This window comes from Eretmochelys imbricata, chromosome 1, assembly GCF_965152235.1.
Source record: "Eretmochelys imbricata isolate rEreImb1 chromosome 1, rEreImb1.hap1, whole genome shotgun sequence".
NCBI classification, from domain to species: domain Eukaryota; kingdom Metazoa; phylum Chordata; order Testudines; family Cheloniidae; genus Eretmochelys; species Eretmochelys imbricata.
Genome location: NC_135572.1, coordinates 56,676,922 through 56,704,291, shown reverse-complemented (window position 1 = coordinate 56,704,291; position 27,370 = coordinate 56,676,922). Strand labels below are relative to the sequence as shown.

Sequence of the window (27,370 nt, the reverse complement as noted above, 5' to 3'; positions counted from 1 at the left end):
CCGGAGCCGGCGGCGGCGCGGGGGGGGTTCCCGGCCGCTCGGAGGCGCCGCCATGGACCGGTTCGCGTGGGCCAGCGGCCTGCTGGAGATCAACGAGACCCTGGTGATCCAGCAGCGCGGGCTGCGGCTTTACGACGGGGAGGAGAAGGTAAAGGGAGCGCCCGGCTCGGGCCTAGCGGCGGTCGGGGCCTAACACCCGCCCTGGCCCAGAGATCACCACCGGTACCCTGGGCAGGGGCAGCCGGGGCACCCCGCCCAGGAGCCCCCCGCTGCTGAGTGCCCCGGCCACGGAGCCCTGAGCCAGCCCTGGCCGCCGCAGTGCTCCTCTCTCTCTGCCGGCCGGGCCGCCCCCCCAGCGGCGGGAGCTGGCTCGGGGTCCGGTGGATGGAGCTGGCGGTACCGGCAGGAAGCTAGGTCCTGCCGGGTGTTTTTGATGCGAGGGTTGCTTTGTGGTAGGCCAGGAACAAACAGCCTCTTCCTTTAGCCGAGAAGAAATGGAACCGCCTGGTGGGTCAGGGAGGGGTTCGCACTGGACACCCAACGTGCTGCTTTAGTTTTTAACTTCTTTCCCTAATCACAGCAATGTAGGGCAGGAAGGGACCCCACGTCCGTCCTCTGTCTAGCATGCTGCATGTCTGCACTCCCAGCGGGGCAAAACCTGAAACGCCAATCGCCTTGTTAGAAACGGCCTGCTGTTCTCGGGCGTTGGTACCATCGGGAAGGGAGGGTCCTGCCGGGTTTCCTGGGGGAAAGTTTATACAGCTGAAAAGGAAGCTTGTCCATATCAGTGTTATCCTCCGGTAATAATTCTTTTTGTGGCTTCATCAGCTTGGCTGGCTTGTGTTAGCAGCAAAAACAGGGTGTTCTCAAAATATTTGATTAATTAGGGTGCTATATTATGACAACATATAATGCTTCAAAAATCAATGTTTACCCAGCTTGTTTGTTAAATTTGTGGTTAACTTAGTATCTGGTTTTTTTGGTCAAGGTAAAGTTTGATACTGGGGTATTGCTACTTAGCACACACCGACTGATCTGGAGAGATCTGAAAAATCATGTAAGTACCCCATCTTTTTTGTACATGGGTTGACTATACATTCCGTAATAAACCAATAACTTTTAATGATGCGACACTGCAAGAAAGAACTAATTTTTATGTGACTAAACTTTTTCCTCACTGTGTAAGTGCCTTATGCTCACAACATGGAGAGGTAATATAGTCTGATCAACTGGGGTTGGAAATTTTAAGATAATTTATCAACATGTTCATAGCCCACTGAGTAACTCATTCCTTTTTCCCTCTTCCCCCAACCATTCACACAGACCCAAAAACAACACAGAAAAGACAAAAAAAAAAAAGAAAACCCGTATAAAAACATCCATACTGGGTCAGACCAATGGTCCATTTAGCCCAGTATCCTGTCTTTAACATTGGCCAGTGCCAGATGCTTCAGATGGAATGAACAGAATAGGGCAATTTTGAGTCATCCAATCCTAGCTTCTGGCAGTAGGACGGTTAGGGACACCTGGAGCATGGGGTTGCGTCCCTGACCATTATGGTTAATAACCATGGCTTATCCTCCATGAACTTATTTAATGCTTTTTTGAACGTAGTAATACTTTTGGCCTTCACAGCATCCCATGGCATTCCACAGGTTGACTGTGCCTTGTGTGAACAAGTACTTCCTTATATTTGTTTTAAACCTGTTGCCTGTTAATTTCATCCGGTGACACCTGGTTCTTTTGTTATGTAAAGGACTAAATAACACTTCTTTACTCTCTTTCTCCATACCATTCATGATTTTATAGACCTCTATCATATCCCCTTAGTCATCTCTGAGTCTTTTTAATCTCTCCTGATATGGAAGCTTAATAATTTTTGTTGCCCTTCTCTGCATCTTTTCCAACTCTAATATATCTTTTTTGAGATGAGGCAACCAAAACTGCATGCAGAATTCAAGGTATGGGCATATCATAGATTTATATAGTGCTATTATGATATTTTTTCTTATCTGTCCCTTTCCTAATGGTTCCTAACGTTCTGTTAGGATTTTTTTTTGACTGTTGCTGCACATTGAGCAGATGTTTTCAGGGAACTGTCCATAATGACTCTTAAGAACTGTTTCTTGACTGGTAACAGCTAATTTAGACCCTATCATTTAGTATGTATAGCTGGGTTTATTTTTTCCAACATGCATTACTTTGCACTTATCAACATTGATTATCATCTGCCATTTTGTCACCCAGTTTAGTGCGATCCTTTTGTAACTCTTTGCAGTCAGCTTTGGACTTAACTATCTTCAGTAATTTTGTATTGTCTGCAAAATTTATCTTTTCCAGATCACTTATGAATATGTAAAATAGCACAGGTCCCAGTACAGATTATTGGGGGACCCCACTATTTACCTCTCTCCATTATGAAAACTGATCATTTATGCCTAACCTTTGTTTGTTTCTTTTAACCAGTTATTGATCCATGAGAGGCCCTTCCCTCTTAGCCCGTGGCTCCCTTACTTTGCTTAAGAGCCTTTGGTAAGAGACCTTGTCAAAGACTTTCTGAAAGTTCAGGTACATTATACGACTGGATCACCTTTGTCCACATGCTTGTTGATGTCCTCAGCGAATTCTAATAGATTGGTGAGGCATGATTTCCCTTTGCAAAAGCCATACTGACTCTTCAAACGTATTGTGTTTATCTGTGTGTCTGATAATTTGGTTCTTTACTGTGGTTTCAACCAGTTTGCCTGGTACTCAAGTTAGGTTTGCCAGCCTGTAATTGTCAAGAGCACCTCTGGAGCCTTTTCAAAAATTAGTGCTACATTAGCTACCCTTTAGTCATCTGGTACAGAGGCTGATTTAAACAATAGGTTACATACCACAATTAGTAGTTCTTCTAAGGAATTCAAATAAAAATTGAACTCTTGGGTGAATACCATCTGGTCCTGGTGACATAAATTAAACATAAATATCAATATGTTTCAAAACTTCATCTATTCACACCTCAATCTGGGACAGTTCCTCAGATTTGTCATCTAAAAAGAATGGCTCAGGTGTGGGGAGCTCCCCCATATCTCTGCAGTGTGAAGACCAATGCAAAGCATTAATTTAGCTTCTCCACAATGGACTTGTCTTCCTTGAGTGCTCCTTTAGTACCTCAACCATCCAGTGGCCCCACTGATTATTTGGCAGGATTCCTGCTTCTGATGTACTTAAAAACATTTTTATTGCGAGGTTTTTGTGTCCTTAGTTGGTTGCTCTTCAAATTCTTTCTTGGCCTGCTTTATTATACTTTTACGCTTGTGTTGCCATAGTTTATGCTCCTTTCTATTTTCCTCATTAGGATTTGACTTCCAGTTGTTAAAGGACACCTTTTTTACTCTGATGTTTAGCCATGGTGGCATTTTTTTTTTTTTGGTCCTCTTTCTGTTTTATTGATTTGCTGTGTACATTTAGTTTGAGCCTCTGTTATGGTGTTTTTAAATAGTCTCCATGCTGGTTGCTGGCATTTCCCTCTTGTGACTGTTCCTTTTAATTTCTGTTTGACTAGCTTCCTCGTTTTTGTGTAGTTCCCCTTTTAGAAGTTGGGTTTCTTTGGCATTTTTCCCCGTACAAGAATGTTAAATTCAATTACATTATGGTCGCTATTGCTGAGCAGTTCAGCTGTCTTCACCTCTTGGACGAAATCCTGCATTCCAGTTTAGGACTAAATCCTCTTCCCTTGTGGGTTCCAGGACAAGCTACTCGAAGATGCAGTCATTTAATATTTTTAGAAATTTTATCTCTGTATCATTTTCTGAGGTGCCATATACCCAGTCAGTATGGGGATAGTTGAAATTTCTCATTATTATTGTGTGTTCTCCCTGAGCATTTCACAATAACCATCCTGGTCAGGTGGTCGGTGATATACTCTTATTGTTCAAGCATGGGATTTCCTGCCATAGAGATTCTGTGGTATCATTAGATTCATTTAAGGTTTTTACTTTGACTCTATGCTTGCTTTCACGTATAGTGCCACTCACCCACCAACGTGACTTACTCTCGTTCCTGTATATTTTTTACACTGATATTATTAAATCCCATTGATTATCCCCATTCCACCAAGTTTCCTCGATGCCTGTTATACCAATATCTTCCTAATTCATCTATCTTAGTATTTAGACTTCTAGCATTTATACAGAAGAACTTGTGCATTTTGTCAATATTCAGTTGCTTGCCTTCATGTCTCTTTTTTTATGTTTGTCTGTTCTTCACTAGCTCCTGTCCGTACTTTACCAACTTCTTTCCTATCCTCTTTACTAGGGATATAGGATTCCCCCTTTATTAAATTCATTGCTGAGGGATGTCACTGCTCCAACTGTGTGCTCCTCAGCCCTTAGTTTAAAAAAATCCTCTACAACCTTTTTAATTTTACATGCCAACAATCTAGTTCCATTTTGGTTTAGGTGTCTAGACTCCTCCTTTCCCAAAAGGTCCCTTAGTTCCTAATAAACATAAAACCCTTCCCAATACTATTGTCCCATCCATGAATTGACAACCTGCTGTTCTGCCTGTCTTCCTAGTCCTGCATGTGGAACTGGAAGCATTTCAGAGAATGCTACCATGGAGGTCCTGGACTTCAATCTGTTACCTAGGAGCCTAAATTTGGCCTCCAGAACCTTTCTCCTACCTTTCCCTATGTCACTGGTACCTCCATGTATCAGACCACTGGCTCTTCCCCAGCACTGCACATAAGTCTGTCTGGATGACTCTTGAGATCCACAACCTCCACACCTAGCAAACAAGTCACTATGGGCTTCTCCCATTTATCACAAACCCAATTATCTGTATTTCTAATAATCAAATCCCCTGTTACTATTACCTGTCTCTCCCTAATAATGAGGGTCCCCTCCCCAAGAGGAGTATTCTCCTTGCGAGAGGATACCATGACATCATCTGGAAGGAGGGTTCCAATTATGGGATTGTTTCCCTCTGCTCCAGCTTAATGTTCTCCTTCCCTGAGACTCTCATCCTGCTTACCAGCACAGAGGCTGTCAAACTGGGGGTGGGACCAGTGTCTCTGAAAGTCTTGTCTGTACCTCTCTCTCTCTCTTTGCTCCTGCAGTTCAGCCACTCTGGCCTCAAGAGCCCATATAGTCTCTCTGGGGGTCATGAGTTGCTTGCACCAAATGCACACATATACCACCTGCCTACAAGGCAGGTAATTGTATATGCTGCATTCAGTGCAATTAACTGGATAGCCCCCACTCTCTCGCCAGACTTGTGCCTGTATTTTTACTCTCATGGGGTTTTTGTTTTCTTTTGTTTTTTGTTGTGGAGGGAAGTTATTGGCCTAAGTTTAGTGTATCTGCCTCTTTCACTCCCTCTCTAAACTCCCTCATGAAACTCCCCATGTCACTTCGGAGCTGGCTTTTTAAACCCCTGTTCTCCCTGTGGTAGTCCCGCCCCCTTGTTGAGGGATTAGGGATCAAAGCATAGCAGGTTAGAGCCTTGCTAGTGAGCTCTCAACCTAGATTTGCAGGCCGCTTGGCTCAGTACACAGGTCCCACAACAGACCACACTGTAGGGCTTTCCTACACTTAAAATGCTACAGTAGCACAGTTGCGCTGCTGTTATGCTTCAGTGTAGACACTACCTACAGTGATGGGAGTGATTTTCCAGTTTGGTGGAGGTATTCTACCTACCTTAGAGGTCATAGCTAGGTTGATGGAATTCTTCTGTCGATCTAACAGTGTCTACATAGGTTCTTAGGTCAGCATAACTATGTCACTCAGGGATGTGAATTTTCTAGTGTGGACCAGACAATAATCTTTAATCAAGCAAGCACATAGCAAACATATTCACCTCAACGGTCACACAGGTCTGGTCTACACTACAGACTTATATTGGTATAATTATGTTGCACAGAGGTATGAAAAATCCACATCCCAAGCAACGTAGTTATCTGACCCAGCCATGGTGTAGACAGCACTGTGTCGGTGGGAGAGCATCTCCCATCGACATAGCTCCTGCCTCTTGGGGAGATGGATTAACTATGCCAACAGGAGAACTCTCTCCCATTGGGGTAGAGTGTCTTTATTAAAGCACTAAAGTGGCAAAGCAGCTGTGCTGATGCAGCATTTTAAGTGTAGACTTTCCCGTAGTCTTTCCTCCTTCACCTGGAGAACTCCCTTACAAAATTCCCATTTGCTGCTTCTGTTCACTAGCTAACTACATGACATAAAGGCAGAATACTAATTAGAGATTAAATTTCAGCATATGAAAGTCCTTCCAACAAACATGGTAGTGTTACACTTCAATTGTAGATCCCTAGTTATAATCCCATGAGAGGTTTCCGTGTGTTTTCACATAAATCTCCCTGGTACTATTTATTTTAAAGTGCGTGAATGCTTTCTTTAGAGATGCAGTCTGATAAAGGGCAGCGTCCTAGTAGGGATGTAAATATCAGTTAAAAAATTTATCTGGTTAAATGATTAAAATTATATTGTTTAACCGCTTAACTGTTAACTGAGGTTGCCCTGGTGGGCTGGCGCAGGGCGGCTGGGATCCCGGCGGCTCGGCCTGCTGCTTGCGGATGGGGTAGGGGTCCCACCTGCCCGGCGCAGCTGTGGCCAGGGTCCAGCTGGCCTGCCTGCCTGCCTGGTGCGGTCAGGGCCGCTCCGGTCGTTTGGCCTGGCGCCACCAGCCGGCCACAGGGGTTAGCAGTTAAGGTCCGGTTAATGGTAAGCCTAATGCTGACTGGTTCACCCTTTAGATCCCTACGTCCCATTCTGTTCCTCAAGGCAGAGACCTGTTTTTCCAATGTATTAAGATTGGTGGTGGCAAAGAAAACAGTCTAATATACATCCATGTTGTCTTAATTTGAGGTCTATTTTTCAGACCAGGAATATCTTTTTACATACCAATAGTCGGGTTAGCTATGAAAACCATCGTTCTGTACATGGATATCTTCTGAAAAAAATTGGTAGATTGCATCTAAGACTTAAACATAATTTTTGTTGGTGTTCTCAAAATAATATATAGAGCCTTAGTTAACAATTGTGTTAAATATGCATGAGCTGGAAGAGAATCCATATTTTGTCACTTAAACCATAGTGATTTGTAATGGAAACAAACTAGGTACAGTATAAGGTGGCTTGTGCCGCCACATTCCGCTTGTCTACTATCAACACTCACCCATCCCTGCCTTTTTTCAGTGCTGTTAAGATTTATCCTCTTCCTCAGCATACAAAGCAAGAGAGAATCTGAGGATGTGTACTAGAAACTGTTATCCTTGAGACTGATCCCCCATTGTTCAAGTAGGTAGAAATCCACAACCCATAAAGATCAAAATCAAACAAGCATTATGATGGAAATCCCTGTCCCAAAAGCCCATTGTCACTGGAAGCATCTTCTTTAACAAAGCCCTAGAAGACAGGATAACAACAAATTCTGAGGCTACCCAAAAAAAAAAAAAAAAAAAAGTCTTATTTTGGAGTTGTGACTAGAGTTCTGTTGTAAACCATACAAGTTTGCTGGGCTTTGGGTCACAGCCTTGAAATGTCCCTGAGAGCAGCGTACTACTAAGGATGGGGTCTTATGCCATAACTTTCTTTCCCATTTCTTTTTCTCACCTTAAAAAGCATGAGAACAATGGGGGATGGAGCAGCAAATCTTCCTAAAACTAGTCAAAATGCTGACAAAAGAAACAGAAGTTAAACAGACCTGATGAAGTCCTGAGTTCTGTTCATGCCCTGTCTCTGTTTCTTTTTCACATGGTATCAAAGTAATGTTACTTGTAAAAGAACAATTTATACAAGTATTGCCCACAAAATAACTAGGTCAAAAGAACATTATTAAGGCTACAAAGTCAAGCACTCAGTTAGGAATGCCAGAATTAAGGTTGCCTGTGCAATCTTAATTTGGCCCCCTTGTGAGTATGCATTATGATAGTCTTTAAATATATGATCACATACTATTTTTCCAGTCTCTACTGAGCATCTGCAAACTGCGATTTTTTTCAAAAGCTTGTAACTTGACCAAGTATGGGTGGATTTTCACAAGGATGGCAAAAAGAATATCTCTGACCCAAATTTCAGGTCCCTGCTCCACAAGATAGGGGTGCTAGAGCTGTTTAAAGAAAAAGTTCTAGAATTTTTTAACATGGGCAAAACAATGTATTTTTTCCATAGCCTTGCTCTAGGAAACAGCCAAACAGTTTTGCCTGAAATTTTCCAAAGTAATTCAACCTGAGGGAGACAGCACAGGAAACTTCAGCCCAAATGGTTGAAGTTTGGCAAAGTTATAAGCATCAGAAAACAGGGTCTCAAAATGGGAAATGTCAGGCTACTTTTGTAATAGTCCCACCGATAATTATTTTTAGGTATTGCATCTTCTGTGAAAACAAAACTGTGACAAATAGCAGCAGCCGTTTTATAGCTGCTGTACAGTCATGTACCATATGTATTTGGTCAGTACGGGAAAATGCTGTGATTTCCAAAATACTGAATTCTTCCTAGTTTGATGCATAGGTGTGTAGTTCTAAACTGGTGTCAATGAGAATGTTGGGCATTAGAAAATAAATACAAATAAATTCTGTGATCTCAGATACCTACTGCACTCTTAACCCAGCTGTCTGTCTGTATCGCCTCCTTTTGCTTCTTTAGCAGAACATCTTACGTAGCCTGCAAGGATACCTTTATGCTTCGAGTCAGTTCACCTGTTTTTGGACTTAGGAACTTAAAAAATGGGATATCTACAAGAAGCAATTGTTACCTTTTGTCATTGTCTTTGCCAGCGTGTAAGATCTCTGTAGTGGGGTCCTTGACTTACCTGTATGTGAAGCATCTAATTCTTTCTGACCACTTTACAAATAATAATAAATTTGTACACCACCTAAAGTGCCTAGACATCCAGTGGCTGAGTTAAGGACATTGTGTCAGTCCTAAGTCCCTTCCTTGTCTGATTATCTGACAATTTATACCTTCATGTTCACTTTTTAGTTTTCAGTTTAAAGTCCTTTTTAAATAGTAACGTAAGGATAATTTTCTATTGCAACCAGTGTCATCTTCTATATGAAATGGCTTGTGGGAGAACCTCCTACAAATATTAGCACTGTTGACTTTTTAGTGATTAAAAGAGTATGAAAATTTATTTATTTATTTTACAAGCCATTCAAGAAAATAGTTTTTAATTTCTAGTTGTTATTCTGTGTTGCTTATTCTAGGAATGCTGCATTGCTATCCCTCTTTCTCAGATTGTCTTCATTGAAGAGCAGGCAGCTGGCATAGGAAAAAGGTAAGGTGTGTGTCTTTCACTTTGGAAGCTTAGGCACATAGGTTATGTGCCATGCTCAGTATCACACAAGAAGTCTGGTAGAGCCCAGGAATGTAACCCAGATGTCCTGATTCAGATACAAGGATCAAATGGGGGAGAGGGTCGTTATGAAAAATTGTATGTGTGTGACTTGATTTGCTAAATAATTGCCCTGTAATCAGTGGTTAAGTTTGTAATTCAGTCTTCCGCTTGTAGCAATGAATAATTGGGTTTATCTCACTTAATCAGCAGTGCCATGGTGATAGGTTAGTGTTCAAATTTAGGTCTCAGACCAGGTCTCTTGCTCTGCAAGGCTGGTTGGGAGTAGGAACCCAGGAGAGGAGCATACTGCTCAGTTCTCAGCAGATGTAACTTACACCATCATCTAACCTGATTCTGAAGGAAAGACCAATAACTGGGACCCTCTCACTTGACAGATAATTAGAGCAGTATGATATGTGCTCAACAAGAGAGACGTTAACACCGAAGGAAAAATAAAGCTTTTATGAAGAAGTGTGCCTGGTCTACATCTGCTTATGTCTGTATCCTGGATGTTATAAGCAGATCAAATTGTTTCAGCCTACAGGCTGAAACAATTATCCCATTTGGTAGAACCATACACTGGGGCTTGCGAGATCTGGTGCTAGAGGAGGTGACTAAATAAGAGTAATAACAAAATAGATATATTATTAAAGCTGGACAAGAATAATAGAATTATTGTGATGAAATGAGATGGGGCTATTATATTTGCTGAAACCGTGCTCTTTCATGAGTTGTTTTGCTGTTGGGCTTCATTCTAGACCATGTTGCTTTCATGCATACGTTAGCCTAGGATGTTGGTTTTGGATGAGTTCATATGCAAAATCTTCGGCTGGCACACATGGTGAGATAGTTTAAACATAATATTGAGACCTTTTTGTTTCCATGAGAAAGGTAGTGTGTTTTGGCAGCAGCTGTGAGTCACTGTAGAGCCTTTTGGGGTTATATTGCAGGTGGGAAGCCTTAATCAAAAGTACAGCTTGACAGTTTGTAGTTCAATTTTTTTTTCAAGAATCTTTGTTTAATCTTCTAATATTTATGCTACATCATCTTCTGAGAGTTGATTGTACATGTGTTTTATTATTAGTGAGGTTTTATATTTTTAGGGGTTACAGTATTTTTATTATGAAAATTCTAGTATAGCGATAAAATAATATAATATAAAAATATATTATTATTAATGTGTTGTTTAATGTACTTGACTTTTATTAAAATCCTGAAGGATTATCTGAAATGTTCTGAATGTAAAATAACCATCAGTTAATATAGAACTAGATTAAGCTTTTAAACCTGACTCGCACGATTAAGAAATATTATTTTATAAATTAGGGATATATCTTTTTCTCCCCTCCTTCTTCTCTCCCTACACCTTTCCTTAGTGCCAAAATAGTGGTTCATCTTCATCCAGCTCCTTCAAACAAAGAGCCTGGCCCATTCCAGAGCAGCAAATATTCCTACATCAAACTTTCTTTCAAAGAACATGGTCAGATTGAGGTATGTGTACATACAGTGCAACCAAATAGGTTAAATGTTTTGTCACAAATATTTCTGCTCTCCTTGTATTAGTGATACTATTCATCTTGCAGTATTTGCTGTGGAACTGTGTGTGTAGGAGGCCTTGTTGTCAATCAATAAACCATCACCACCCACTAGCATTAACCCAAACTAAACGAATGGGATTGCTCCATTGCAATTCCATCCACATGGCTGGATTAACGTAATCTCATGGTAATGGTATCAGTAATAACTGGATTGCTCAGTTGTTTTTTTATCACTTTTGGACAGATACTGAGGATGGAAATTTCAGTCTCTTTAAGTGAAAGTTTTGGAAAGTTATGACTGTCTGAATGTGTTTAGAATGGAGATATGTAATCATGCATGTTTAACTCACAATTGTTACATCTACCATTGAAATGTATATGATTGCATGGTCTGTAACTTTTTTTATCCTAAAAAAAAGAAAAGTCCAGTATAAATGTGACGTTGTTATGGCATTTGATATTTAGTGGAATTCATTTTGTTGATCTCTGAGATGTTAAATATTCTACAAAACTTGGATTGCCTTTTTTTTTTTTTAAAAACATATGCAGTTCTATAGGCGGTTGTCAGAAGAAATGACACAGAGGAGATGGGAGAACATGCCTGTTTTTCAGACCATTCAAATTAACAGGGGTCCACAGGTACTTACTACATTCTTGATACTCTCTTCTTTATGTTAGACTTCTCTTCATATTTGAATGCTTAGGTTCAGATCTCCAGTCTATTGTGTCCATTTTGTGCTGCCAGCATAGCCATCGCCCACATCAGCTCCTCCCCACCCCTGGCATTCTGAGGTCAGAAAGGGGGCATGGCAGAGTTGAACTCCACCATGGCTGCTTCTCCACTGGCATAAACTAGAGCTGTTCTCTTGCAGTTCCCCCTTGTACTGGGTCTGAGCAGCTGGGTGTCCTCACTGTATCTGAGAAGAACTCAGACACAATTGGGAACCTGCCCTTAGGTTACGTAGTTAAATACATTCAAAATAGAGTTAATGGTATTCTCAGAATGGCACAAAAGCGAGGAAATTCTAATTTATGAGTGAGTATGGTGTTTGGTTTGATGTGCCATTTGTAGTCTTCTAATAATGTGTAGGTATTGAAATTCTGATGTAAAATAATCATATTCTATTTAGAAACTTCTACAGTATGAGACTCACAAGGAAGATGAAGGATGGAGTTTCAGCCTTAATTTTATACTTTCTTGGTTTTGTGGGTTCTAGACTCTTTACATTGCTTTAATATAGTTGCTTGGAGTCTGTGTGTGTCATATGTGTGAGTAGCTATGATTTAAATGAACAGTTTTGATTATTGGGAATATCTTCAAGATTGCTTTCTTTCATCTATTTCTGTATTTTGAGATCATAAACTCTTTGGGAATATCATCATCATCATCATCTGTATTTGGAAACTGCTGGTGACATTTTGGATACAGCCATCATATAAATGAGTTACAGTAGGGAGGATGGTGCTGTTGTCAATGGTGACAGAGAATAGGAGGGGACAGAGAGAGTTCAGTTTGGCAATGTTAAGTTGCCCATGAGACATCTATGAGAAGCTGTTGAGACTGGCTGAAATACAGGATTGGATGGAAATAGGTCAGGAATGGAAAGGTAGATTTGCTCATGTCTATGTAAAGGTGGTAGTAGAAGCCACGTGCACAGATGAGATCGCCTAAAGAAAAGGTGTAGACCAAGAAGAGGAGGGGATCAAGGACTGCGACTTCTGGGACACAGAGAGTTGGAGAATCTAAAAGAATGAGCAGAGAGATGGTGAGAGAACCAGGAGAGGATGGCAACTCAAGGATTTGCAAGATTTTAAGGTTTCAGAGTAGCAGCTGTGTTAGTCTGTATGCGCAAAAAGAACAGGAGTGCCACAAGTACTCCTGTCCTTTTTTCAAGATTTTATGGGAAGTACTATTGAGTGTCAAAATCAATAGGGAGGATTAGGAGAATGAGGGTGGAGTTAGAGATCTGGAGGCTAGGCCAGGAAGAGGCTGATAAATTTAACATGACTCTCCAATTTAGTAAAAGGATGTCACCCCATATGTTGCATGTATGTGTCACATATTATCTGTATGACGCACTATCAATAAATGGGGTGAATGTCCAATCTCGTACCCTTCTAAATCTCCCCTCAGAGAAACCTATTCAGACTGTGATGGAGCAATGGGGAGAACAACTTCCTAAATCCAGGATTCTCACTGAAAATGCTCTACCTCTAGGCTCGCTCCACTTAAACTAGGGAAGCATCAGTTTGCGCATCCCAGCTTATCTCTGCTGTCTCTGTATCCTACATGAGATGCTGTGTTATACATTATACTAACAATTTAAATAACGTGTTTGTCCTGTAGTATTCTGCAGCAAATCTATATTCGGTGTATTTTTCTTATTTGTAGAAAGTTATTGTAGATAAACTATGACCTTGACTTAAGGAATGTTTTTCAGGAAATTAGATGTATTGTAGATCATTAACAATCATTACATTTTACTTAGTTCTTTGTGGGACGTTTTCCTGTGTTGTAAATATAAGCTCTTTCATAGGGAGGTGGGTGAGAGAACTCTTAACATTTGCTTCCTTTTCTTTTCTTTAAACTATTTTATTTTGCAGGCAGGAAGAATAAGGGCTGTAGGAATTGTAGGTATTGAGAGGAAATTAGAAGAGAAGAGAAAAGAGACTGACAAAAACATTTCTGAGGTAAATACTGCTCAAGTTTCAAGGTCAGCCACCTGCATTCCTTCAGACTTTCTTCTAGATGTAGCCGTGTACTGTTTCATCCGTAGAAAGTTTTAAAACTCTGAAAAGATTACACGTGTGTAATTTACAGTTATGTCTTTAACTGGCTTATCCCAGGTGTTTAAGAATATTTCATTTAAATGCTCCATTTCAAGAGGCACATTCATTGGTGCCAAATGCTTTGTATGTTTATGGATTTCAATGCAGTTGAAAGGCAAAGTTCAATGGCCTTTCGGGGGGGAAGCAGAACAAAGAGCCTTCTACAGAAAGGGACCAGTCCAACAAGACTATTGTCTTAGCAGGTCTAATTATGGATCAGATGACGATTAGATATTCATTTACCAGGTGTATTGTTCAAAGGGGTTTTATATATGTAAATAATTATTATACAGTAAATTTATCTAACAGAAATTCATATTTTTAAATTTTAATTTGTTTATAATTATGCATGGCAAAGTGTTCAATAATCAGATGTCACAGTAATTTCTGCAAAAATATTTTCCAAAGAGAAAACAACTGCTTTTCCCACAAACAGTCCCGTAGTTGAATTTGAGATATTACATGTACAAGAGAAGCTTATTCCTCCCCTGTCCACCTCATTCTTTTCCTCTTCTTAAAAGCCTTTTGACCAGTGTTTCTCAACCTTTTTGATACAGGGGCTGGCTTGCTGCCTTCCTCAACTGTATCAGGGAGATCTCAGGGACTGGCACTGGTCCACAGACCAGTAGTTGGGAAACACTGCTTTAGCTCTATATCTAATGGAGCCATCCCGAGACTGCAAATATTCATCAAAGAAAAGATTATACTGGTTTTGTCACAGTAATAGAGATGGATTTGAAACATCACGAAGTCTTCATAAATTAACTATAACAAATTCATTCATATGGCAACTATTTGTATCACAACATAGCAAAATAAAAAAAGACCTCACGGATCCAGTTTACAGGAAATTTGTACCTGCTTTGTGAACACTTTTACTGTGATCTTCCAGTTATTATTAGCATTAAAGGGTGGTTGGGTTTTGTTTTTTCTTTTAGTTGTTTGGTCTGCCCCCCCCCCCATTTATGAAGAAGGTAATGAATGAAGTTACTTGTGTATATAGTTCAAAAGGTATTGTCTGGTTATTTTTTCCTCACTGACTTTGTCAGAGAGTAAAAGAAATCCATTTGTGTGAGTTGTATGAGCAAAGGAAAAACGTGATTTGTGAAATCCTGCCTTCCCCCAGCTTTAAATGTTATAAATGACTTAATTTCAAAAGTGGTGCCCTGGGTTCCACGAAAAGGTTTCCTGCATCTGCTGTTCGCCGCTGATAAGAATCCAGTTCTTTAGCCTTTTGTTTATCTGAGGAAGTTCCTGTTAGGTGTGTGCACATTCCCCTTTGTTTCCAGGCCTGCCCTGAGTGAATTGGTCAGAGGAGGAACTATACACAACATGCTATTTATTTAGCTAAGTCAAGGATTTTTTTTTTTAATGGGTGATGTTTTCATGCATGTTGTTGAGATTGGAATTAAACTAGTAAAAGCCTGGATATAAAAATTTTTTGTTTGTTGATATTAAAATTCAATACGTAGAAGCTCCTTAATTCATGCTAGTGCCTGGGAGACACATTACGAATGTACTGAATTTGGCAAATTAGCAAGTAAGTCAACAAATATTTTTAAAAGAAAAGACACTGTATCACAAATATCTGTGATCTGACAATGGTAATTCATTATTTTATGGGAATATATTATAATTTCTTTAACACTCCATATTAAATTTTTGCCAAGATGTATGGGGAGTGATTGTCATTTGACTATGTGGACTAGAAGAGACAAGCTGGGTGAGGTAATATATTTTATTGTACCAACTTCTTTTGGTGAAAAAGACAAGCTTTTGAGCGAAACGCAGAACTCTTCTTCAGGTCTTCAGGATTAGCAAAAGTCTACTGTGTAGATCTTTACATTAAATGGAAGCCATGCTTTTGTTACCTTCAGATTAGACTATTAAATCGTTGGGACCATAGGCTGGCTACATCTGTGGTCTGTAGTGGTGTTCTAGCTGAGTTGCCCTCTTTATAAAAGGGAGGTGCTGCCCTCACGGATCTAACGCTGATGGTTCTAGGGTTCTGGGACTCCCCACATGCATTCACACACACACACTTGGTCCAAAATAATCCAAATTAATGACCACCTGGACATATCGCAAAAGCCATTTATTAGAGAGGATTTTGAAGGAGGGATGAGGGTTTGTCCTTGAGACGGTAAAAGTGCCTTTCTGTGGCATTGATATATTGACAGGCTAAATTCACTTTTTTCATGTGTATGATTATTTTTATGCTGCTGGGAGGTAATTGTAAATCTGCTTACTTGTTAACACACAGAGCATTTGTTTGTTTTTTATTCTTTAAATAAAATATGAAAAAAATGAAAGGCTTATCTGGTGTTATGTGCTCCATATAGCAATTTTATATTTGAGAACTTCACACCTTTATTAAAGTAACTTGTATTTTAAAAATCCTGAAAATAAATAATTTGTCCTGTGATGGAAATCCAAATTTTTACATGTTTTTTGTAGAAAAGTTCCATAAAAGTTCATTGTAGTAAAAAAAACTGATACTTTATAGAAATACTTTAATTTCCCCCTGGTTTTATCAGATCTAGCAAGTACAGATTTTATCACAGGGTGCCTTTTATCTAATAATGCATTTCATAAGCCTGATTTCAAACAAGCCTTAATTGGGATCTTGTTTTGTGTTAGCAGAATTTAGTTCAGTTAGACGTCTACGTACCTAATTGCTTCTGAGAATCAAGTATTTAGATGCATAAATTTTGCCTGCAAATAATTTTCAAAGCTTTATGTTTTCTCAATTAAGAGTGGTGTGAAACGAACCTAGCAATCCATCTCCCTTGTTATTTCCAAATAAACTGTGATCTTGCCTGCTATTTTAGCAACGCCTACTGATAAAAGCAGAATTGTGATGTCTCTATGAGCATTTCCACAGTTGTACTATGGGCTCTCCACTGGCCAAAATTAGGGGTGGGGGTGTGTGTGAGTGTGAGAGAGAGTGAATAAAAAAAATACACCTAACGTTTTTAGGAAGAAGGGGTAAACTTGATGAATTTAATTTAATTCAACTCTCAGTACTTTAGCTCTGAGCTCTGTTATTTACATTTTGTAAATCAGTATTAAGTAGAAATTAGTATGTGTCTTCCATGCAGGAAACCAAAGGATTGTTTTACTTTCCTGTATACTTTCTGTTGTCCTTGTCTTGTCTGATTTTAATTATAAGCTCTCTGGGAAGGAAAAATGCCTGTTTGTAAACCAGAGCATGAATTTATAACTCTATGAAACACTTTGAAATGATAACATGCTGGTCTAAAGCATTAGGTGCCCTAATATTCAGAATTCTTGGAGTTTGGGAAGATCATTGGAAAAATTACTTCATTAAATCATTTAATTTCTTTAGGCAGACTATATTATAATGTCAGTTTTTCATTTTAGGCTTTTGAAGATCTCAGCAAGTTAATGGAAAAGGTATGGGATGTGACATTTACCAGCACATCTATCTAAATTTATACCAATTTCCTAACTTTTAACCAAAATGTCTGAATACACTGCTGAAAGCTGACATATTTGTGTGTGTTTTGGTAGGCTAAGGAAATGGTGGAGTTATCCAAGTCAATAGCTAACAAAATTAAAGAAAAACAAGGTGACATCACAGAAGATGAGGTAAATATGCTTTTTCTAGATTTTCACAAAATGCTTTTTTGTCATTTCACTGTGTAAACTTAAACAGCTATTGTGATAATATTCATAATGTACATAAATAATATTTTACTAATGTCCCGTTGTTTCTTGACTTTTATTTAATGAAAAGCTTTCTTTATACAATACATCTGAGCAGTGGAAAGAGAAGACAGTCAGTCCATCTGAGACCTTGTTTCAAAAATAACTAGTATGAAGTGATTACAGGATGTGCATGTCTCTTCACCACTTAGTTTGCTTTAAAAGGGGTCCGAAATGCCCGCTCCATTAACTAGGAGAAGACGACAATTTTCTGTTTTTTCTTTTGGAGATTTCAGTGTCCCTTACAAATTTCTGAAGACTTGTGTAGAGCTTGTCACCATTTTGATAAATTTATATTCTGCCCAATAGTTGGCATTGTGTATTTTCAAATCTCCCAAAATGCGTTGAAGTCTACTATAAAAACAAAAGTGTAAAAGTTTTTTTTTTTTAAAAATAGAACTGTGAAATAACTGATACAACTTGCTTTTCTTTTTTATGTAGACTATCAGGTTTAAATCTTATCTGTTGAGCATGGGTATAGCTAACCCAGTTACCAGGGAAACGTATGGATCTGGCACACATTACCATATGCAACTGGCAAAACAACTAGCTGGAATACTACAGGCACCACTAGAGGTAAAGCACCTGAGATGCTCTTTTTGTGCATGTTGATGAGTTTTTAATGCAGTGCATTTCAGTATCATGGACCTTGGCAATGTGTCTCTTCAAGATCTAAGATTTCAATAATGCAACCTTAAATTCAGCTTTTAGAGGAGTCATCATTTTGCCTTTGAATAACATTTATTCTCTTTCTCAGCAGAAATATCTAAAAGGAATTATGGGAATTTATATTTGTAGTAATGATTTCTCATCTTCCACATAACAGAGTTTGTGTGATAGTTCTTTCATAGGTCTCAGTTAGTAGTCGTCTTTTCCCCGCCGCAGGGCCTTGAAAATACTGTGGCTACAGAATTCACCCCTTGCCACAGAATTGTGCTTCTGAATCTAAGCTATTATTTTAAAAAATATGTTTCTGATCTATATGGTTGCAATACTAACTTTGAATAAATAAATAGTGCATAAACCAATTAAGAGTTGTCTTCCGTGACTCAAAAGTATGAGCAGCTCCATTAAGAACAATGTATTGTTAACTCTGAAACTTAAAAATAACCGTTTCAATGTAAACTTAATATATATCACTGCTATAATACAGGCTACTATAGAGATTTTATTATCAATTTTTCTATTTAATTCAATAAAATTTCAGTTTTTAATTTATCTGAAACTTGTCTATTTGAAAAAGGATATGCACATTCAATATGTATGTGAAACTCACATACTGTACTATCTCTTAGATTTTTTATTTTACATTATAACCCTGTGAGTTCGAAAAACAGAAGCTTGATAAATTGGTTAAAAGATTTAATATAATGAAATTCCATGTACTTTAACATGTATTTTAACCTTCAAATAATCCACAATTCTTGAATTTTATAATTGGTATTCTGCAATTTGAAATTATTAAAGAAAATTACAGTTTGAACACTGACTTATAATTTAGATATCATTGATCTTGTCTGTGTATGTTTTTAAATCAAGCTGATAGTTTATCTTCTCTGCTTTAACATGTCACGTGGTGATTAAAACTTTCATCCATCCAAATGTTTTATTATATGCAAAATAGTGTGCTCTGTGTTCTAGGTTAATACTATTTCACTTATTGGCTTCATGTTTCCACAGGAACGAGGGGGAATAATGTCACTTACAGAGGTATATTGTCTGGTAAACCGAGCTCGGGGATTGGAGGTAAGAGACTGATTTTGTGGTATTCTTTGACTAAATCTGCTTGAGAAGGAACTTGAAAGAAAGAAATGTCAAACAAATCTTTAACTGTCCACCACATGCAGTCCAGCTTCTTAAAATGATGGATGTATTGATGTTCTTGTAATGGAAAATGGAGCTTTGGGGGGGACGGTTCTCCATCTTTCTGCTAATATTCAATCTTTGGCCATCTTCCATAGTATGTCATTCTGATGTGCCTTTCCTGTAGTACCAGTAAAGGAGGATGACAGCTAGCATAAGAAAATGAAACATACAAAAAGGGGGAGTCCCTCCGCACACAGGGAAAGTAACATGAGGGACAGACACAGAAATAATAAAAGAAGCGGGGGGGGGGGGGGGGACGACAGTAATCAAATAAATTACCTGAAGAGACAAGTCATGAACAGGAGTAATGTAGGGAAGAATAGGAAGAGAGCAGAAAATGGAGTAAGAGGGTGAGAGAAGGCTGCAAGACATGGGGGGGAGATGAAAGGCGTAAATGCAATCGTGTACTACATCATTGCTTGTTCTGTTATTTTTTTCATCTATAGTTGTCTGTCTTGTTTGTGTGTGTGTGATACCGTGTATTTAACGTGTAAAATGTGAGTAAATATGTTCTTATTTTTAAATAGTTGCTCTCTCCAGAAGATTTAGTAAATGCTTGTAAGATGCTAGTGGCACTGAAATTACCCCTAAGGTAAGAGTCCTTCATGTATATTTCTAAATAAATTTTCAACTGTGGACCCTTGATTCCCTTATACAGACACAGTTTGTGAAATGCCTTACCTTCCAAAATCCATTTTAATGTAAAATGTGAACCTATTTCTGTGTGTTACTTAATCTTCTAAGAGGTCAGTATTCATTCAGTTTCCTATGTAATTTCCTTTACGTTCATAAACATCACTTGTCTATTGAGCCAACTTAAAAGGACCCCCTTGCTGTATTTTGTGAGCACCTATCACTCTTTAATATGTATTTATCCTCCTACCACCTCTGTGAGATAGGATTACCCCCAATTTAGGAATGAGGAACTGAGGCATTGAGAAGCTAAGTTATTTGCCCAAGGTCACACAGGTAATGAGGAGGGAATTGAACCTAGGTTTCTTATGTCCCATGGTTGCACCTTACCTACTGGACCATCCTTCCTTTCCACAGATGTGACCTACAGAAATCGATTCACATGGTCTTTCTTCAGGTGCAGTTGATAACGCTAACAAATACATATGTGCACCATTGTTATTCAGCATGAACAAAATTTACTTCCGTTTCATCCAAAACTAAATTATGTGATCACTAAAAAATACAAATGTGGCTGAATTTAAGTTGCCGGGGTTTTATTTGCCAAACGTATATTTTCAGGATGTGAAAATAAAGCCACTTTGGTGCATCGTTAATACATTCGTTCACCTTGTTCAGTTAATTATTCTTCTGTTTTTGTTTGTGAAGATTCAGCAGTTGATTTTTATGTTCAGTTTTGCTCTTCCAATTTTTTTCTTTTAGTTATTACAATGGATTCGTTGACATGTTATCACATTTAGATGTGTGAAACTAAGAGACTGCTAAATACACACATTTTTCCGTTGTTGATATTTGCAGATTTGGGTTTTTTTGGTCTTTTCCCTTTGATTTTTAGGCTTCGTCTATTTGACAGCGGTGTAATGGTGATTGAGCTCCAGTCCCACAATGAAGAGGAAATGGTGGCTTCTGCTTTAGAGACAGTATGTGAACTTCATTTCCTCCAGTAATCTGTCTGCTAGGAAAACTTAGACACATTAGGTGTAAAACTTGAGGTACAGGATTTCCTTTTGAGCTTTTGAAATACAAAATTTTCCACTTCCAAAATCCTAAAACAATATTTTGTACTTAAATAGCATTTTTAATCTTTAGAGAGCTGTACACACATTAATCTTAGGGCAGGTCTACACTACCACTTAAGTTGCTCTAACTTACATCACTTAGGGATGTAAAAAAGCCCGCCCCCCCCAGCCAGGCAGCGCAAGTCTTGTGCTGTCCACACTGGCACTATGTTGGCAAGAGATGCTTTAACACTAATATAGCTTCCGCTTCTCATCAAGGTGGAGTAATTATGCCAACAGGAGAGTGCTCTCCCATTGGCAGAGTGTGTCTACACCAGACGTGCTGCACCGATGTAGCACTGTAATGTAGACCTGCTCTAGGTCACTGTTCATTCCTCAAGGAATAAATCTCTCTTAGAGCTCTTGTAAGACTTCATTACCTTAAAGTCCTTCCTCGAATCTTTTGCATAGTAGGAAGAGTTTATTTGGTGTCATGGTAGTTGGCTCATACATTAACTACCGGTAAGTAAATTGGGCTTCAGACGTTGTGTGGTTTGATTGAAATTATATTTGAAAGCAGATATTAAATGTAGGTATAGAATGTGGGCTTGTTTTTGCATTTATACGTTAACGGAACATAGTATGTGCCATATATATTTTACATTGAGTTTGTTACTTTGAGGAGACTACCTGTGTTAGAGGGTACTGCGTAGAGGTAGTCTTGATTCATTAAAAAGGGGTAGTAGAACCTGCACAACATAGTCAGCCGATACTGGTTCTGATTTTTCGCAGGAGTGGGTGGGTGAGATTCTGTGGCCTGCATTGTGCAGGAGGTCAGACTAGATGATCATAATGGTCCCTTCTGACCTTAATATCTGTGATACATTTTGATACGTGAAATGCTGTTACTGCCACATCATCTGCTGTGTTTCCCTTGCACGTTATAGAACATAGCACACACTCTTAATTTTCATAAGCTGAGAAGGCTACATATCGGTGTTTCCAAAAAGTCCTGTCAAATGAGAACATTTAGTGCTAGCAGATGCACCTTTGCTCTTGAGACTGGAAATGGACTCCTCAGAATAATGTATATAAAACCATATGTGCAGAACAATGTTCCTTCATTAAAAGGGACACTTTAAAACATCAAATACGGTCTCAAAACAAATGCCCTAGCTATAACGCAAATAACACCTTTGTTATTAAAATTGAAATATTTAAATTCTGATTTATCTTTTAGGACATTTCATGCATTTTTGTTAATTTTCTGCATTTCTTTCAAGAAAATAGACTCATTGGTTTTCCTTTTGTTTTTTTGTCAATTTTATGGTGATGGTGTATTAATTTGTTGTCTTCAGCAAGTGTGCTCAGCATTGTAAAAAAAACACATTCCCTTCCTCAGGCAGCTTTAAACAGACACATGGACATTATAAATAAGGTCAGACACACAGTGGAGAAGGTGGATTTATCATGAAGTGGTGCAGATTTTTGACATAACACTAGGCTTCATAGAAAAATATGCTGTAAGGAATGGACTTGAATTAAGAAAGATGGGTGTCTTCCAAGAAAAGAAAGCTCCAGGGATATAGGCGTTGAAGAAGACACGAGTGGGTTACAAAGGGAACAGGACTGAGGTTTGAGTGGAAAAAACAGTGATAAGGGGGAAAGGAGGAAGAAATGAGATTGGAGATTAGTTAAGAGCTCACTTGTGTATAGTCTCCCAGATACAGTAAGATTGTGTTTTTGAGGGAAGATGAGAGGAAGCCAGTGTGGGGATTGAAATAGGGGAGTGGAATGGTTTGAGTGGCAGGTGAGGTAGGAGAATCAAAGGGGTCATCAACATAGAAGCTGAAGTCACTTGGGAAGGAAAATTATTACGACCCATGGGTCATATTAAATTGTGCAGTTTACTCAGTATGCTCTGTGTTTCACCCCTAGGTTTCAATGGTTTAGCTTTACCACATCTGAGTATAGGGCCTACTTTAATCTGAGATTCTGTATAGGATAACTCCAACATAATTAGAAATTGCAGTGAATAATGCAGAATAAATCCCTCAAATTATGAGGGCTGCAGGAGAAGGCATGTATGCCTGGGTCGGAAGGCTGCTTGAACCTGCAATAATGGAGAAATATAAGAACAATTTATTTGCATGAAAACATGGTTTCTCCTGGGCCTGCCAAAGTCCTGAGACCTAGTGAATGCTGGTTTTCACAAGTTAGTACTGGGACAGTGGCCTTTTTTAATTAATTAATCGCAATTCCGTACCCTCCTCCTGGGTGACTTCAGTTTCTAAACTGAAGACCCTCCAACTTTGGTGCCTTTCATTTCCTTTTCCAAACTTCATTGTTGACAAAATCACTTAGGGAAGACTAAGTATGACTGTGGTGTATAACTATTGATTGCACAAGTATATTGCTATTTATGGGCAATTTTTTTTCCCACCCACTTCTCACAAGTTGTCTTTACACGTACACATACACACACACAAAAAAGAGACACACGGTTTCATTTGTTTGACTAGTTCCTGTCCTTTTCTGCATGCTTCCTTTTTCATACTTAGCACACTTCTGAAACACTACATAGTGTATTGGACAAAAATTGCTTTTTTTTTTTTTTAAACAAAAATGCAGATAAAGCAGTAGTCTTCACTAGGGATTTGTTACCAATTTGTAACAGTTAACCCTCTGAACTGAGACTGAACTAAAAGAATGGAGAAAATTCTTTCATCCTGTAATAGAAAGGAAAAGATCAACACTATTTTAATGCCATGCTTTTCTCTTTGATAGGTATCTGAAAAGGGTTCTCTTACAGCTGAAGAGTTTGCCAAGCTTGTGGGGATGTCTGTTCTTTTAGCCAAAGAGAGGTAAATATAATTTTTAATAACTCCTTGATTATCATATTGCCCTTACCAAATATTACAAGAGTTCTTTCTCTTTCTTCAGGCTGCTTCTAGCTGAAAAGATGGGCCATCTTTGCAGAGATGATTCAGTGGAAGGCTTGAGATTCTATCCAAACTTATTTATGACACAAAGTTAACGATATTGTAGTTCATGCATGTTTATCATGTAATGGTTGAACACAAGAGAGCAGAAGGGGGAGCCCTTCAAATTACAGATTTTAAGATTTTGCTTTGTTAATCAAGACAGTGGTGAATATTGTGATGAAAAAGCTTTTTCAGCTATTTCAAATGCTGAGTGGTTTTATATGGAATGGAGAGGAATATTACAGAAAGTAACAGGAATCATGGAGTCAGAATCATCTGATCTCAAATTGGCAAGCTGACATATATAGTCAGCGTAAGTTTTACTCTATAGTCGGTTTAACTTTTCACTTCAGGAGAAGTGAGATCATTTCACAAGAGTTAAAGTGGAGGAAATATCCTTTGTGGTCTGTTTGCAGAGGCAAACAGAACATAGAACGTTGTCATTTACTGCCTACAGATGATAACAAGGAAATAGAAGTGTGTACATTCCAAAGCAAGCTTCCTCTCCGTACTCTCCAACTTCAGTATATTTTGTGTGTCTGTGAGTTCAGATCAGAGACATATATCCATAGGGATGAGAAATGTGACATGGTTTATGCATGTTGAGGTCTGAGGAACAAAGCAATATTGAATGCTCCCTTTTCCCAGGAACTATAAAAATTTTTCCTAGTGAGGTTCCCAAATTCTGGGAGTCGAAGCCCAGGGAATTCTTTATAGATATAAATAGAAACTAACCTATGTTATGAAAATCTGGAAAACATAGTGTTTAATGTGTCATGTCTAATGCTAAATAGACAAACAAGAAGTATTGTGAGTGCAGAGTTCCTCGTTTCTTTGCTCTCCCTCCCCCAAAAAGCTTCATTATGTTGCTGTTTGTGTGTGCTTTTGCCCGCTCCTTTAGATAGTGTTGAGGGAAATCAATTATTCTGTCACTACATCCTGTCCAGCAGCATAATGAGCTGTTTTTCCTTTTGCACTTCTAAAGAAACGTCATTGATCAAAGCTGCGTACCATGTGTCTGTCTTGGAGAGACGGTTGGTTAACTTGCATATCCTTAGTCTGCAGAAACCAGTGCTTTAATATTAAAAGGAGGAACAAAAAAACACACACGTTTACCAGTCAAGAGGTGTAAATCCTTTGGTTTTACCTAAGCTGTGGATTTACAGAATTCAATTACACAGCCATAATTTTCTGTCACTCCTGTAGACTTGTATATTAGTTATATGTTTTAGAAGAGCTAAAGTTACATAGATGATGGTAAGTGGATGTCAAAGGCCCACATGACCAATTATGATATATTATTGCAGAATTCAGTTCAAAGTTTGGATGAAGACTACATTGATGTAGCTTTGAATTAAAGATATGGCAATAATAATCAGATGGAAGCTAAAAGAAAGGAAATAGGTTCTTTTAATTGTCTGAAAATATTTCTAGAAATCTTACAATATCACCACAGTTTGGTCAAGGTTGAAGGGCCTACCCACGCTCATGTTTTTGATAGAGGTTTGAAAAGTTACTGTTTACCTGTTTGTTTTCCCATGTACCTCTGCTTTAAATTTGCTTGTGTTCCTCTCCCATGCCTTCATTGCAGGATCTTGTAGGATGCTCATTTGGAGCAAAGACATGCTGTCCCCTAGTGCATCTCCCTAGTTAGCTTTCATGCCGTGCTCTCTTAGGGCACTGTTCTTGCATTTCCTCAAGTGGAGGGGAGCCAAAACTCATTGATCAGGCAGGGAAAGGAATTACACGGGGAAGCACTGGCACCAGGATATTCTTAATGCTCTGTACTCTCTCTGCAGCAGCTTTGTAGGGATCCAGATTTATGGGTGGGGACGGAGGGGCCAGTTGAACTCCTCCACATTCTCTGTTTTTTCACCTCCTCCAAGTAAACAATGGGACAGATCTGTACAAATTACTCTGGACAATGTACTCTCAAAGAGTTGAACTGAGAAGCAGAGAGGACACCTAAAGTGGATGTTCTTGCTGTCTGTGTGTTGCTGGAGAATCATGAATGTTAGGGAAAGATCCACTGGTTTAGGTGGCTGAAACCTTCTTTATAAGGGGGCAGCTTTTCCTCTCCACAGTCATGATGCAAGTGTAAAAAGAAAATACCAAATTTACACTCCTAGCTTCCATTCCCCTACTCAGGAATAACCCACATAGAGCCCTTAGTTTGTCTCAGTTGAGCAATAACGGTACAACATACATCTTAGCTTTAGCCTTATGGTACTTCCTTGGCCTTTTTTCAAGATAAGTCCTTTTTCTTTGTATAGGGAGAGAAAACTTCATGGGTTAAATTATGTGGCTCGTTTAGAATTTAATTGTATATATTAGAAAATCGTTGCCACAAAGTAATAAAAATAAACTGATTTTCTTAACGTGTCTATTTCTGTTTTCTAAATGCTTTGGGGAACTTTGAAGCCACAAGTCACAGGCCTGGCAGTTTGATAGGATAAGTTTTTAAATTTTCACTGTCTGATTGTATCCTTATGGATAAGATACAATGTATCTTTTGCTGGAATGTAGTGGTTAGACACATCTCAGCAGAAGTGCCTTGTCACACTTCCATCAGGAAACATATACTTCCGCAGAGCTCTAAACATTTATTTTTTTAGTCCCTCAGTAGCCACTCTTCCCACCGGTATATAGTTTAGGGTTCAGCACATGGAACCTCGGGTCCAATTTTAGCCCTGATTGTTATTAGAAATCAAGGATTCTTTCTTTAATAAAAAAAAAAAAAAAAAAGTGTTTGGAAATATCTCTTGAGTGACAACAGCAGGATACAAATGATCATCTGGAAATTCTCCAACAGTAAGCTCTTCTAATAGCTAAAGAAACTCTGTCCAATGGCCTGAGTCTGAACAGGTCTGCTGCTTCTGATTGCCTGGGTAGACTTACACCCCAATAATATAAAAGAGCACACATACTCAGTAACATATTCTAGAATTGTGGGTACCAGTACTCTCAGAGCCTAGGGCCAAGACTTCCTAGTTCTTTGATTTATAAATCCAGATACCCACAGAAAAAGGGACTGACTCCAAGATAGGACTTTAAATTTTCTTTTAAAAGATTGCAGGAGGAAACTGTTTCAAGCTGACATTTTTTTTAGTTCTCTTATTTCCATTACCACTCTTGAAGTAAACAGGGACTATTTGCAATGAAAAATCAGGGCATAACTAATTGTCACATATATAAGAATATATTTATTTTGGTTTATATTGTAGGTGTTTAGTGATTACCTTTATGTAGTTCTTTTCAGATGCTTGTTTAAATATGACAACTTTAGATTTTTTCCCCCCTCCATTATAAATGTTTTTTATTAGACCAATTAAGACAACATCAGTTGTGCCAGGTGAGGACTGCAGAATTAGGAATTAGAATCCTGCAAGCCTAAAACAGG

General features: G+C 38.7%; 1 protein-coding gene across 1 annotated transcript; it reads left to right on the top strand.

Moving 5' to 3' along the window:
- VPS36 (vacuolar protein sorting 36 homolog) lies at window positions 1-26,348 on the top strand. The gene is made up of 14 exons (XM_077810735.1): window positions 1-148; window positions 989-1,057; window positions 9,203-9,273; window positions 10,710-10,824; window positions 11,421-11,510; window positions 13,476-13,562; window positions 17,085-17,117; window positions 17,235-17,312; window positions 17,871-18,005; window positions 19,110-19,175; window positions 19,823-19,887; window positions 20,824-20,908; window positions 23,774-23,850; window positions 23,930-26,348. The coding sequence occupies exons 1-14, from the start codon at window positions 53-55 to the stop codon at window positions 24,021-24,023; spliced, it is 1,161 nt and encodes a 386-aa protein (XP_077666861.1). The 5' UTR covers window positions 1-52; the 3' UTR covers window positions 24,024-26,348.
- The last annotated feature ends 1,022 nt before the right edge of the window (window positions 26,349-27,370 follow it).

Bases quoted from the DNA above. Each gene is read 5' to 3' on its own strand.
- VPS36 (XM_077810735.1), top strand. From the start codon at position 53: ATGGACCGGTTCGCGTGGGCCAGCGGCCTGCTGGAGATCAACGAGACC. The intron at 10,825-11,420 runs GTATGTGTACAT...AAACATATGCAG, and splicing joins AAGAACATGGTCAGATTGAG to TTCTATAGGCGGTTGTCAGA. The intron at 17,118-17,234 runs GTATGGGATGTG...GTGTTTTGGTAG, and splicing joins TCAGCAAGTTAATGGAAAAG to GCTAAGGAAATGGTGGAGTT.